The sequence below is a fragment of the Pseudopipra pipra genome, chromosome 21, assembly GCF_036250125.1.
Source record: "Pseudopipra pipra isolate bDixPip1 chromosome 21, bDixPip1.hap1, whole genome shotgun sequence".
Taxonomy (NCBI): domain Eukaryota; kingdom Metazoa; phylum Chordata; class Aves; order Passeriformes; family Pipridae; genus Pseudopipra; species Pseudopipra pipra.
In genome coordinates, this window is record NC_087569.1 from 10,138,901 (window position 1) to 10,152,678 (window position 13,778).

The 13,778-nt window shown below is 47.4% G+C and overlaps 1 protein-coding gene across 9 annotated transcripts in view; it reads right to left on the reverse strand.

Moving 5' to 3' along the window:
• The window catches only part of ACACA (acetyl-CoA carboxylase alpha), a 113,710-nt gene that overhangs the window by 34,885 nt on the left and 65,047 nt on the right, over positions 1-13,778 (reverse strand). For 8 of the 9 annotated variants that reach the window (XM_064678088.1, XM_064678084.1, XM_064678087.1 and 5 more), the window contains 6 exons: positions 13,587-13,742; positions 13,279-13,425; positions 2,277-2,546; positions 1,670-1,767; positions 963-1,083; positions 409-519 (listed from right to left, as the gene is read on the reverse strand). In XM_064678088.1, the coding sequence (XP_064534158.1) occupies positions 409-519; positions 963-1,083; positions 1,670-1,767; positions 2,277-2,546; positions 13,279-13,425; positions 13,587-13,742 (903 nt within the window). Of the gene's footprint in view, positions 1-408; positions 520-962; positions 1,084-1,669; positions 1,768-2,276; positions 2,547-5,246; positions 5,329-13,278; positions 13,426-13,586; positions 13,743-13,778 lie in introns of those variants that run through there. The other variant, XM_064678089.1, reaches the window with a different exon arrangement.

Below are 13,778 nucleotides of genomic sequence, written 5' to 3' on the forward strand. Positions count from 1 at the left end.
CTTCTCCTTCTTCACCTGGCTCCTGCTCAAGCCCTTAAACGTGCAGTTCTGCCCAGGTCCCTGCCAATCTCCAGCCAGGATGCCTGGAATAGTGCCTCTGGCTGGCAATACCATGTTCCTGTCACAGGAAACGGGTACGTGGAAGGAGGATTTGCTTTGCAGAGAGCAAAGAGCAAAGGGAAAGACTGCAAAGGCATGGAAGTTTCCCAGCCCTGAGCCAGTTCTTGATCAGGAAGAGAGCCTGAGAAGGGAGAAGCAAAAGGGTGGTGGCAGCTCCTTGAGGCTCCAGCAGAACTCACTGAAACCCAGAGTTATTGCCCAGAGAAGCCCCATCCCTGGAAGTGCCCAAAGCCAGGCTGGAAAGGACTCGGAGCGACTTGGTCTGAGGACTGAAATGCAAAAACTCACTTTGTTGAGGGCTCCACAGCCAGTCAGGATGATGTGAGAGTTCTCCACCTGGATGGTCCTCTGGCCCAGCCGGACAATGTAGGCCCCAATCCCGATCGCCCGACACGTAACCTCAAAAAAAAACAAAAAAAAAGGGAAAATTGCAATGCCATTGATTTCTGTCTTTCCACACAGCCCCAACTTATCGACTCCAACATCGAGATAAAACCAGGTGTGTTTGTGACAAGGCCATAAAATCTCCTCTCACTGCGAAACTCCAGAATCTGTTGTGTTCTAACACGCAGGAGCTGAACATACGTGTATTTTATTTTTAAAAAAAAAGAGAAGCAGCGACTTTCAGACCGAGCAAACATAAAGCCAAATGACTAAAGTGTTTTAAATTGAGTCTGAAAGGGACCCAGCCCTGTACTGGTGCCAGGAGCATTGCTCAAAGCCCCCAGGAGCCCATTTCCTTCAACCAGAAGGCCGATCCCAGGATCTCTGGGATATCATTGCAGGATTTTTAGCTGAAGCAGACAATACAATTTGAAGAATAGAAAGCAGCGGGGGATTACCAGGCTGATGGTGATAACACTTTCATAGGCTAAAGATGATTCTCCAGCAATCATGCCAGATCCTCTGAGGTTCTCTACTCCAAGACCGTCGTCCTTGCCGATAATATCCGTTATCTTGTACCTGAGGGAGACACAGACACAGCCTTTGAGTCACAAGGTCCAGTGATTTGCTGAATCAGTTTGCTACGAAGAAAATGAGAACTGACTAAATATCATTAAGGTTCCAAGGAGGAACGTGCATAAAACCCGGCCAGGACCCGTGCACGGCTCATCCCGAGCACCATGGAACATCCTGCAGGAGCAGCAGCAGTGCCAGAGGGAATGCCAAGGGAGAGGAATGTCTGGGAAAAGTGTTCTGAAATTCCCACAGGGCATGAGGAACAGGCTGATTATAGGCAAAAGGCAAGAGAGGAAGAGAATGCAGCCAAAGGCAAAAAAGAAGAGAACAAGAGATTACAAGAGGCTTTTACCTTTTAGGTTTTCTTTACTTCCTTCTTCTAAGCCTCAGCCACGACTTGGGGTCAGTGGGGGTCAACATGGCCCTGCCCCAAACTAGGCATCATTGAACAACCCCTAACTCACCTTCCATGCCCTGACCACACACAGCTCTGGCTTTCCACAGCCCTGCACCCTAAAGAACGTCCCAGCTGAGGACAAGGACGTGCCATGCATGATCCAAGGATTAACAGGAAGCTTTTCATTCCTACCTGGACTCTCCATTTTCCTCCACGTGCTCACAGTGAACAGAGTTCAGCGCGCTGACCTTCTTGTAGTCTTGAGGAGTCAGGTACAAGTATTTGTATCCCTGCAGGGAAAGACAGTTCATTCATCTCACTCTCACCTCTAGTCCCTTCCTGATCCCAAATAACCCCTTCCAAAAGCAAACTTTCATGGGAGCAGAATTTAATTCCAGAGAGTGATAAGAACACCCTCTCTTAACACTGGAGCTGCAGCTGAGGCCAGGAAAAGCTGGGAATGTTGCAGCATTTAGCCCTAACTCCTTCTGGATGCCCATCACCTGCTGGAAGATCATAAAATCATATCATAAAATGGCTTGGGTTGGAAGGGACCTTAAAGCCCATCTCACTCCATCCCCCTGCCATGGGCAGGGACACCTTCCACCAGACCAGGTTGGTCAAGGCCCCGTCCAGCCTGGCCTTGGACACTTCCAGTGTTCCAGATCCAGCAACAAGGAGAACTTTGGACCTGACAGTCTGGAAAATGTCACCCTCACTTCTATCGAAAGAGGTGGTGTAAAAATAAGACTCTTGTGGGCTGTTGCAGAGTTTCCCCCAAATTCCTGTGCCTCCTTACCTTGTATGGGTTATCTGGGTCTTCCCAAGCCACGTGGAACATGTGCCGGATCTCCTCAGCCAAACCAATCCTGGCTCCACTGTTGGCAGCCACGTAGATCCTGGGGATGCCCTGTGCCCGGGCGAGCTCCGAAGCCCTGAGGAACAGCACATCCTCCTGAGGCCCAAAAGAGCCTATTTTGTAGGTGATGTCATTGCCAACGACAATGATATCCCGGCCCTCTGGATACTCCGGGGTCTTCAGAGTCATCTTCCAGGCCACCATCCCAACCTGCAATCAAAGAGCAGAGAACAGCAAAACATAAATGTGCATCTCTGAGATGTGGTGCAGGGGAACCATGCAGGGACTGTTTCTCTTGGACCTTTACTCCCTTGGGCTTGGCACGTTTTCCTTGGGAACTGTGGTAACAGCATCTCTGGCACGCTGCCAGTGCAGAGCACAGCTGGAAGGACTGGATCCTCCACTTTCCTTGGAGCACATCCCCCACTGCTCTCACCCCAGCCAGGACACTCACACTGTCCCTCCCTCTCCCCACTCAGGGATTTATCCCAGGTCCAACACACATTCTGCCAGCATCCCTCTCGCAGGGAGCTGTGTGCATTCCCTGTGCCACAATCCACGTGCCTCCTCACAGAGTGAAGAGGGATGTGCTGCTGCACAGGATTCCTGACCACCTGCTTAGGCTTCCCAGGTATCACCCCAGAACCTTGTCACCCTGCCCTCAGTTTAAAAATCTTTTTATTTCATTATTATCTCAATTTTTATCCCTTGCCCTTCCTTTCATTTCTTCGGCTCTCCCGTTTCCTTCCCAAATTTGTGCAGCAGTTTCTTTCCAGACCTGCCCGGGGCAAGTAACGTTTTTTGCTGCATATTTTTTCTTTTCAAAGATCACGGGATGATCTCTCCTGGCCCATCTCCTGGAGATCAGCAGTATCTGTCCCCTGCATCCCCCATCCCTCAGCCGCCGCTCCGGGAGCCGGCCGGCCTGGAATGCCATTAACAGATGGAAATAGCAGCGTCCCTTGAAAGCCACATGCATCACCCAGTCCCCGCTTGCCCAAGGATCATAAGCTCTGAGTACACATCCCTCAAGCCGATTGCACATCCTCTGCAATCAAGGAGGGCTGAAACTCTCATTGCGGAGCCGCGGAATTCTGAGCGTGATGAACTAAAGCGGGAGGGGGAGAGGGGAGAAGCAGCAGACAGATCTGTGCCATTTAATCCAAATCAAAATGGCACAATACACAGTCGAGATCCAATCAGCATCTGCAATAAGATATGCCATAATAGGCTCATTAAAAAAAATAAAGAGGCAGAGGAATTAATCAAAGGGTCATTGGAAGTAAAGCAGGCAGCAATCCAAAATATTACAGCCGGCTGCCGGCAGATCCTTCCCTTCCACCTCCCCTTCCCAGAGCTGAGAGGGCAACTTAACAGAGTGAGGGTGTCTCAGTTCACCTTCTCCTTGGTCTTGGTTTCCTCCACTGCTACTCTGATACATCAGAATGGATTCATTTGTTTGCCTCTAAATATTTGCAGAATATTTACAGTTTCACCTTAGCATCCAACTGCAGGGTTTGGAACAGAGAGATACTGCAGCAGCTTCAAAGACAGGAGCATAAATCCCTAATTTTTTGCTAAAATACCAGTATTGTTGCCAAATTAAAGGGAAAAGTTATAATGCTGTAAAACAAGTGGATGCAAATGTTGGTCTGGCGCAGAGACCAAGGGAAAACCAGTCCAGAGGCTGGGAAAGGAGCCTAACTGATCCCACACATGGCCAGAGGGGTTCCTTGGACTCTGCTCTTGGATTTTCACAGCAGACAACAGAAGAATTAAGGTGAAAAATGGAGAAGAAAAGTATATTTTGCCCTTCTGACCTGACTGTGCAGGAAAAAGAGATGCCAAGGGCTGGATATTGTCTGTGTTCTCACTCTCACCTGTGGGCAAGCTTGTGATTAGAAACTGCAGGTTAAAAAATTCTGCAAACCCAAAGTTAAAGGCTCCAAGATTAGCACCCAAAAAATCAGGGGTGCAGGGATGCCCATCTCTACCCCAGCACCTACTGCAGCTCAGCTCTTCACCATAATTTAAAGGGAGTTTTTTTGCATAACTAAAATCCTTTAGTGGGCTCTCACCAAATCTTTCTGATACCACACTTCAAAAACCAGCTTTAGTCACTGATAGAAACCCACACAGAAATGAGGAAATAGTCCCTTTAAAATACACTGTAAACTTATGCCAAAATAGCACAGAATTAACAGTAGCTGACAGGTTTTTGCCTGAGTGGTTGTTCCCTTACAGTCACACTGATCCCATCAGCCAGGACCATCCCAGGAGGCTCCAGCACCACCAGGAACAGAGCAACAGGAGAAATACTCAGGCTTTGGGTTTGCTAAATACTTGTCACCACAGTAAACTGGGACATAGGAACACATAAAGAACTGCCAGAAATCCACACAACAACCACAACAAACTGGCAGCCAAGTCCTGCTCCCACCTGAGGCAGGTGAGTGACTCACTCCAGGCCTGTGGGGCCAGTGATGGAGTTCTGAGTACCCAGGGCTGCTCCCACAGTCTGTCTCACCCACCAAGAGATCTTCCTCACTTCCATCAGCTTGATGATTTTTGACAGCACAGAAAACAGGCACATTAAAAGCATTTCTTATTTAGAAAATTCAGATTGTAACAGAAGTCTTGGAATATTTCCCTAACCTGAGATCACGTGTCCTCTGCATCAATAAAATCCCTTTTGCCAATGCTCACCAATAAAATAGCTAAAAATATCCAGCCAGGGCACAAACTCTTGAAAATAGTTTATATCTGATAAACACGGAGCAACCACATGCAGTTTAAGAAAATTAAAATCAAAAGTGCACCACTATTAACTCGTGTGTCTTGTTGCCTCCCCAACTCATTGTGTGTTTTGTGCCATTTATCCAGTAATAAAAACCACAGGGATTTGCACAACTAAGGATTTTTTTTTTTTTTTTGCAATGAACAACCCAGATTCGGTTGAAATTTATGGGCAGTGGAGGATGGCTTTTTATTTCTGAAAAAAAAAAAAAGGAACAATGAGATTTTTAAGTTAACGGCAGCACGCCAAAAACTGGGGAGTTCCCAGGTTAATTAGCCAGGCTGAGCTAATCACCTAAGAGCACTGGCAGCAATAGTGGGTGATGGTGAGTGGCCCTGGCTTCAGAACAGGCTCTTTTTAAGAGGCAGCACAGTTTGGAAGTGCTGTTCCTGCCACAGTTCCATTCCCAGCACACCCAGGAGCAAAGAAGAGGGGGAGGGAAAAAAAATAAAATAAATAAAAGCAGGAACCGTCTTATTTAACTGTTTTTATGTTGGCAAAATGATTTGTGCCCCGGTATTTCCATAAGAAGTGGGACCATTATTCTCCTGTAGGAACACATTTGGTTTGAAAAGTATCAGTGGGCAGCACGTGGAAATCAAAGGGGATGAATTATTCACCAGCCCCGATCAGGAGCGATCATTATTTCTGATGCTCCGAACTGTGATTAGGATTCAGCGCTCAGATGTCATTTGCTCCCCGAACGGCCCCGGCCCTGTGGAATTGCACACACACAGATTGCACCCAAGTTTCAGGTGTATAATTTCACACACCCCCACACCTTCTCCCACCAGATCCTGGCCTTTGATGTGACCATTAAGAGACGGTAAAAGCGGCGCGGGAGCGGACGGCGGCTTTTCCCGGCGCTCGTAAACGCCGCTCGTTTGACACACAGTGTCAACACTAATCATGGCCTAAAATTAACACCAAAATTGACTTCAACATTAATTGCGCTATCGATGGGAGCAGTAATACACACACTGATGCAGTTCCACATTGACTGCCGGTGGCAGCCGGAGCTGTTGACAACAGGCACCGAAGGGAATGGGGAAGGAGGCGATCCCAGGCTCCCTCCTGGAGGCACAGCAGGCTCTGGGCAGAGGGAAGGCAACGCCAACAGTGGCTGGGAGAGGGAGGTTTGCAGGCTCTTTCTGCAAGGATCTGTAATTCCTGGAGAAGCAGAGCCGACAGAACCACAGAATCACAGAATATCCTGAGCTGGGAGGGACCCACAGGGATCACCCAGTCCAGCTCCTGGCCCTGCCCAGACACCCCAACAATCCCACTCTGTCCCTCAGAGCATTGTCCAAACACTCCCTGAGCTCTGTCAGCCTTGGTGCTGTGCCCACTGCCCTGAGGAGCCTGTTCAATGTCCAACCACCCTCTGAGGGAAGAACCTTTCCCTGAGATCCAACCTAACACAGCTCCAGTCCTTCCCTCGGGTCCTATCACTGGTCTCCAGAGAGATCAGCAAAGGTTTATTCTACTTCTCTCACACCAGGGTGGTGTTGAACCTAGGGTCTTTACACCAGGCTTCAGGTTTTTTATTTACATCCAAATTTGGAAACCTGATTGTGGGTCTTGACATTTTTCAGCAGGACAACAGAACTTTGGGAGCCCTTCTGATAATTTTGTCTTGTCCTGTTGTGTTTGTATTACACAAAAGTTTTACGTGTTAAAAATACATATAAAACATGAATACATTTGTGTGTTGGAATTATCATACAAAGTCATAGCAGGAAAGGAAATGCAGCGGTGGTGGTGGTTTAGCACATGAACACTGGAGATGCTGAAGTTCAACACTGACAAAAGCCCATTTTTCCCTCCTGCACACGCACATTCCAACACTGCTAAATCAGGGAACACAGGCTTTATCTCCCCTTCACAACCTCTGTCTGTTCAGGAGCTAAACTAGTGTTCCTTGGCTCACCCAGGATGCTGAATCACTTGGCTGAACAGCCATGGACAAAGCGTATCTTAAAAAGGAAACAAAGGCATTCCCGGGAATTTTACTCGATGTAGATACAGCAATTTCGGTATTTCATCATTTGAATCTGTTGCTGGGAACTTCAGATCCAAAAAAGAGACTCCCTGCACCTAAACTATAACCAAAAGCTTTCAAATTTTTATCTGGAGCACGAACCACCCCCCAGGAAAAGGGCAGGATGCACGTGGTTTGCCAGAGGTCGTCCAACTCCACGCCTCGACAACGGTGGAGTGCCAAAACCCAGGATTCCTTCATCCTCTTCTTGGCTCTGGACAAGGTGTCCCTCAGCGATGCAAGCGTGGTGGTGGCAGCAGAGCCAAGCACGCTGGCACAGAGCTGAGCCCTGGGAGGGAACGGCTCCAGCACGAGACGGGAAAGGTGCCACGGAATCACGGGATCAGCGAGGCTGGAAAAGACCTCCAAGATCACCGAGTCCAACCTTTGACCAATCGCCACCTTGTCAACCAGAAAATGGCACTGAGTGCCACGTCTAGTAGTTCCTTGGACACCTCCAGGGATGGGGAGTCCACCCCCTCCCTGGGCAGCCCCTTCCAGTGCCTGGCGACCCTTTCCAGGAAGAAATTCCTCCTGAATTTCTTCATGCAGCACTCCTGGGCTGAAGGAGATGTGGATTCACACTGCCTTGGTTCCTGCCCATTCCTGCTGCAAGCCCACAGAGTCCCCTGTGAGCAGCACCACTGGCTTCTCCTCCAAATCAAGACCTTTTGTGATGAAGCTTTCCAGCTAAACAATAAGTAACTTCCCCCCTAGGCAGAGAGTAAGGCCTGGAAACTTCATGTGGAATAGTTTCATCTGGTGAAGTTACAGATGGATAAAGATACATTAGAGAGCAACAGACAACCTTCATTAGGAGCTTTCCTGTGGGCAAGAACTTTCCTAACTGTGGTGTCCATGTGATCCACATACACGTGTTCAAAGGCATATATCAAAATACAGAATAAAACTCTGCCCCACCACGTCCATCTCTGCTCTTGCAAGCCTTGGATTTGGGGATTTCATAATCCTTTAAGAAACCTGCACCTCTAGCTGCTGTTCTAATTCCCTGTCCCTGCCATAAAACACAGGAACACGGGGTGACAAAGCAGAACGTTCAGTGATTAAGCTTTGCTTGTATAAAATTTAACAGCTACAACCTTTCCACCCCCAGGAATCCAGGGAGCTGGCCAGAGCATTCCAGGAGCCCTGTGCCATCCTGACTATCACCTGGCCAAACCTTGCCATCTACCCAGGAAAGGTGCTGGAGCCAACGCTCCGGCAAACAGCTCCGATTATGGATTATTTCTGATCCTTGTGCCACTGAGGAGGAAAAACTGTGACATCTAGTGCCGGTGGGGAAAATGACACATTTTCCATGGACACCAGGAGAGAGATGAAGGGGGATGTGGGGTGTTGCTGCAGGCACTCCTTACATCACTTTCTCCTTGTCCTTGGAGATTAGTCAGGTCTTATCAGCGGCTGGAGCATTCCCGGTGCCAGAGGATCAGGGTAAATTGGAGTCAAAACACATGAAGTGCTAAAGAAAAGCATCCCAATGCCCAGCTCAAGGGTGACAAGGACTATATTGAGTTCTCCAGCAGGCTGAGGGAATTACCTTTTCACACTGAGATTTCAGCTAATATGCTAATCTTGGGAACAAAGGCGCCCTCGGTGGGGTTTGGAGGGGGTGTCACCGAGCTCCAGGTCGTGTCTCCAGCACAGCAACGGCACCAGCACAGTGTGTTGGATCCACTGCTGAACTCCAGCCCTGCTCACTGCTCTGTGCTCACCCAATTCCTGACTCTTTCAGGTATTTCCCCATCTCAGCACAGCCACAGAGCCCCAGCAGAGGCTCAGGTGACAGGCAGGACAGAGGCTCCCAGGACACCCATCATCCCTGGACACTGTCAAACAGGCTGAGGTGCTGCGTTCTTCCAAACCCTGCCCTCCAAAAGTAGCACACAAACACCTCTACCCCACATACCTGATGAAGATCTCAGTCAGAAACACCAAAGACTGAGGGAAAAAAAGGCTTCCACTTATTTAAAAAAACTAAATTAGCAGAAAAGCTAAGTCTTGTAAACAAATGGTGCTATAACCTATGTTATAACCCTGGATAAGTATCAAGCTGTGGGATGAACTTCATGTTTTCTTCCTAAAGACATTTTAGAGTAAAATGCATAAAATTACTAATAACTACAAGTGGATTTTTTTTCCTTCCACCTATATAAACTCTGGACATTTCAACAATCCATATCCATCTTGAGATTCAGACTGGAGTCAGACTGAGCATCCACTTCTGGTGCTTAGTTCTTGATTTGCTCAGAATTGTACAATAAATTACACCCCATTTGTCCCAAAGTCTGTTCAGCCATTACTCAGGAGCTATCGACTGATTCTGCTGATAAAACACTGTTGTCTTCAGCTCCCTCCTGTACCTGCTGCTCTGGGAATTATTTACAAACTGTTCTCAGCTTCTTAGTGTGGCACATTCAGTCTTTCTTCCAGAAATCCTATGGGAGCAGCCAGATCTTAATTGGAAGAGTCTCACAGGTGAGCAGGGGGGTCAAAGCAGCCAGACTGGTAACAGAGGGGACATACCCCCCCAAAAAAAAAAACCACAACCCAAACCAAAAAAGGACTAACTAGAGGCCAGGATCCAGTTCACAAGCATAACATGAAGGATCCAGAACCAGCAGAAAGCTCCAGACAACATCCAGGATTCTTTTCAGTCTAAGGAAAACTCTTGGATAGTGAAAGACCTTGAGAATTCCCATTTCACAGATTTTCCTGAAAACACAGATGGATGAGCCAGTTTTGCCCAGCCTGCTGCTTGTAAACCCTGTGAGGACAGGGAGAATCCCAGCCTCGAGTCAGGGCAGGGATTGCAGCTCTGGCCAAACACGCTGACCACAAATCTCCTGGGTTTGATGCTGGTTTCTCAATTTCCCCTGCCAGCTCAAGCACTGAGGGCACTCAGCTCAGCTGAATGCTTTAAGAGGAAGAGTGTCTTGACTCCTTTTCACACAGAGGAAGTGTAGCTGTCAGGAAAGCCAAGCCCTGGCTCCCAGCAGCCGATATCCCGTCAGGGTTCCCTCTGGCAGTGGGGGAATGGCTGGGTCTGAGTCTCTGATCCAAAACAAGGAGAATGTTCATAGGAACCTAAATGCACTCAACAGCAGCTACCTTTACCACAGACAGGAGTTTCCAACACAAATTTCCTCTTTACTAAGAAACATATGAAGGACAATCTCTCCAAAGACTTTGGGTTCAGAAAATCAGCAACTTGCACTGGGAAGAAGGAAAAATAATAATGAAAAATCTCACATTTACTTGGGAAGTTCCTACTTCACCTGTCAGCTCAGTGGGTCTAACCTGGAACCAGCTCTTGCTTCTGGACCTCTGGGGCACAGACTCCACTGCACTGACCATCAGGGGTTACCAACCCAAACTGGGGCAGTGCTGCATAATATAATATTCACAAGTAGAAACCCAAGTACTCTTAAAATATTAAGAAATATTTGTCTAAATTATGCTCTTAAAACCCCAAAGCAGTCCCATCTGACTGGGATGGGAACAAACTGAAGCACTGGGATCTTTGACTAAGGGCACCAAGCAAACCACTGCAAAGCTTGGGAACCTCGACTTCTCCACTGGACTCATTTCTTTATGGATCATCTCTCCTGGAACACAATTTTTGGGCTTCTGGACTTTCCAAGTCCAAACCTGAGAACAAAACTCTTCCTTAAATTCAGCCAAGGTTAGAGAGCCAAGGCAACGTGCCATATTTTGAGGACAGTTCATCATTGTATCATATGGAAGAAGCACAGAACCAATTAATATTTCCTCCTGCTCCTCGTGGCACGTCTCCTTTTCTTATGCAACATTCCCAGCTACTGCCACAGAGATGGATTACCCCAAGGATCTTTGCTTCCTGGCAGATAAGATGCTGTATTTCTCTGCCCAGATGTTATGCAGAGTGATTCTTAAAAAAAAAAAGAATGGATCCACTTACAGCCTCAACAAAGCAAAGGATTATGCTCTGAATTTATCCAGCATCCTGCCTTTTCCTCCTCCACCCTGCAGTCATCCTTTCCACCTTTGGAAAGAGAAACTAGAGCCCCCGTTTGTGGAAATTTGTTCCCTCAGCTGAAAGGAATTAAACTACAAAAGGCTAAAGTCAGCTCAGGCAGATAAAGCAAGTGCAGCAGGAGGAATGAATCTGTTCAGCAGCTCCTGATCTCTGGAATGTCACCTGTCCTTCAGGCTGCTGCTCGGATCATCCGCTCCCTCCTGGGAATGAGTGTTACTGTGTGCAGGGTGCTGCCAACAGAACCCAATACTGGAGTCTCCAACCTCATTCCAGCTGCACATCATCCTACAGTGGCTCATCCAGCTGGGATAACAGGTCCTGGTCCCTTCCAACTCAAACCATTCTGAGATTCTGTTCTATGATACACCTCCAGTAGCCAGGTGGAAAAATATGGGGGAGCATCATGTTTTCCCCAGGTTTATCCCACTTTCCAGTGATTCAGCCCCTTGGTGTAACAGCCACAGGGGCAGGGCCTGAATCTGTGCTTTCACAGAATCACAGGATGGTTTGGGTTGGGAGAGACCTTAAAAGCCCATCTGGTTCCTGCCATGGGCAGGGACACCTTCCCCTATCCCAGGTTGCTTCAAGCCCCATCCAACCTGGCCTTGAACACATCCAGGGATGGGGAGTCCACAACCACTACAACCTCTCTGGGCAACAAGATATTTGATAGATTACATCAGCTTAGATTAATTTAGATACCAACACTACACACACCACAAGAGCCGTGTAATTTCTTGACAGATTGAGCCCAAGAAAGTCTACCAAGGGTTAAAAAAAAAAAAAAAAAATCTCCTAATTTTTTTTGGTGGTCTTTGGGTACAGAATCTCTTATAATAAGACTATTTGTATTCATACTGGCAGAGTAAACACTACATGTTCATGCCCAGGCAGCTCTGTGCTTGTAATTTCAGCAAGAACAGAGCGATGTCCCTGAGGGACTTTGCTATTTCCCCAGCCACCATCCACTCCAACGCTGAATGAGAGTGGGGAAGGAGAGAAAGATGATGGCATAACCCTCCCCAGCAGCCCCAGCTTGCACCAGGAATGCAGGGAATAGCTCATTCCAGGTTTAATTAGACCAGTTAAAACATTTCTCCCCTAGCCCAGCAAGAGACAAGGCCGCAGTGCTCCCACAGTCACCATTTGCTGATTAGGTGCAATTTGCAAACATCGTATTCCAAAGCTTCCCCTGACAAGATCCACGCAGGAAAGGGTGATGAAAACCTCTGTTCCCTCTCATCACTACACTTGATGTTTTTGAACAGAGCTTTTTTTGCAAACCTTAAGTTGTATATTTAGGAAAAGGCTGATGCTGGTTCAGCAACGCCAAGAAAAAAAATAAATGATACCATCACTTAGAACTGTTGAAATTTAAATTACTGTAGAGCATTCACTTACTGATTCCCATCCAAAAAAAACCCCACATCTTCTAGTAGTTATCTTTACTCTCCAGTCATTCCAATGCTGCAATCTCTGGCTTCCTAATGGAAAGACACCTCAGCAAAATCCTACCATGACACCAAGGCCTCCTCCTATTTGAGCTGAAGGAGTAACTCCATCACCCCCAGCATTAGCTCTTTATAAGTCTTGAGTAAATCCTTCTCAAGAGGGGAAAGTTGCACACACCTTGTCACAAACTGTGTGGGAAAGATGGAAATGGAAGCATAAAATTGTGGGGTTTTTTTCTGTGAGGTGTTGTTTTTTTTAGCAAATGAAAACATTTCTATTTAGTCTTGTAAAACATATTTTCTCAAACTCAAACCCCAGTTACCTGGAATAGCTGAATGAGCACTTTTTAATTATGAAGGAAAACCAGCATAGGCACAGGTTTGAAATGGAATCATCATTTACTATGGAGGTTAAAATACCCATTGTATGGGAGGTATTAATTTTTAATGAAACAAAAATCTCATTTTCAAGAGTGAGATTTTCATCTGTGAAAGGCCGAACGAATAGATTTTGTGCCTGGCTGGTAAACTTTCATTACGATTGTCAAACTCAGCCCAAGCCACAAAGTACTGCAGGACATGGAAAGAAAAGCAGCAGGGAGGGAAGTGCAACTTGCCTCGTTTCCTCCTGGCAGCCTGTTCATGTGCACGAGCTGGCCCTGGTCATCCAGCACCAGCTCCGTGTACGTCAGGATGTCTGGAGGCAGCGGTGTCGGCGGCAGGAAGGCGTGTTCATTCATGGAATTCCAGAGCTTAATCAAAGACTAGAGATGGAAAGATAAATGCCTGTTAAGAACATCACCTGCGAGTATTTTTATCCAATCCACTCCACTGTGACTCAATATTCCCAACAGGACATCCCCCAAACATCCCCCCCTGCCAGAGGGCGGGTACCAAAGTTTAGAACAAGATAAAGGACACCCACCTGCCGAAACATCTCGGGGATGTCATAGACATAGGACGTCCCTAAAGTCTGTGCCTGGAACCTCTTGGACTGCAGCAGGTCTTTGGTCACGTAGGGGGTATTGATCAGCATCCCGTGGAGTGGTCCCTGTTTATCCCCATAGGCCTGGAACATGATCTGTGGGACAAAACACGACCAATTACTGCCTGATGC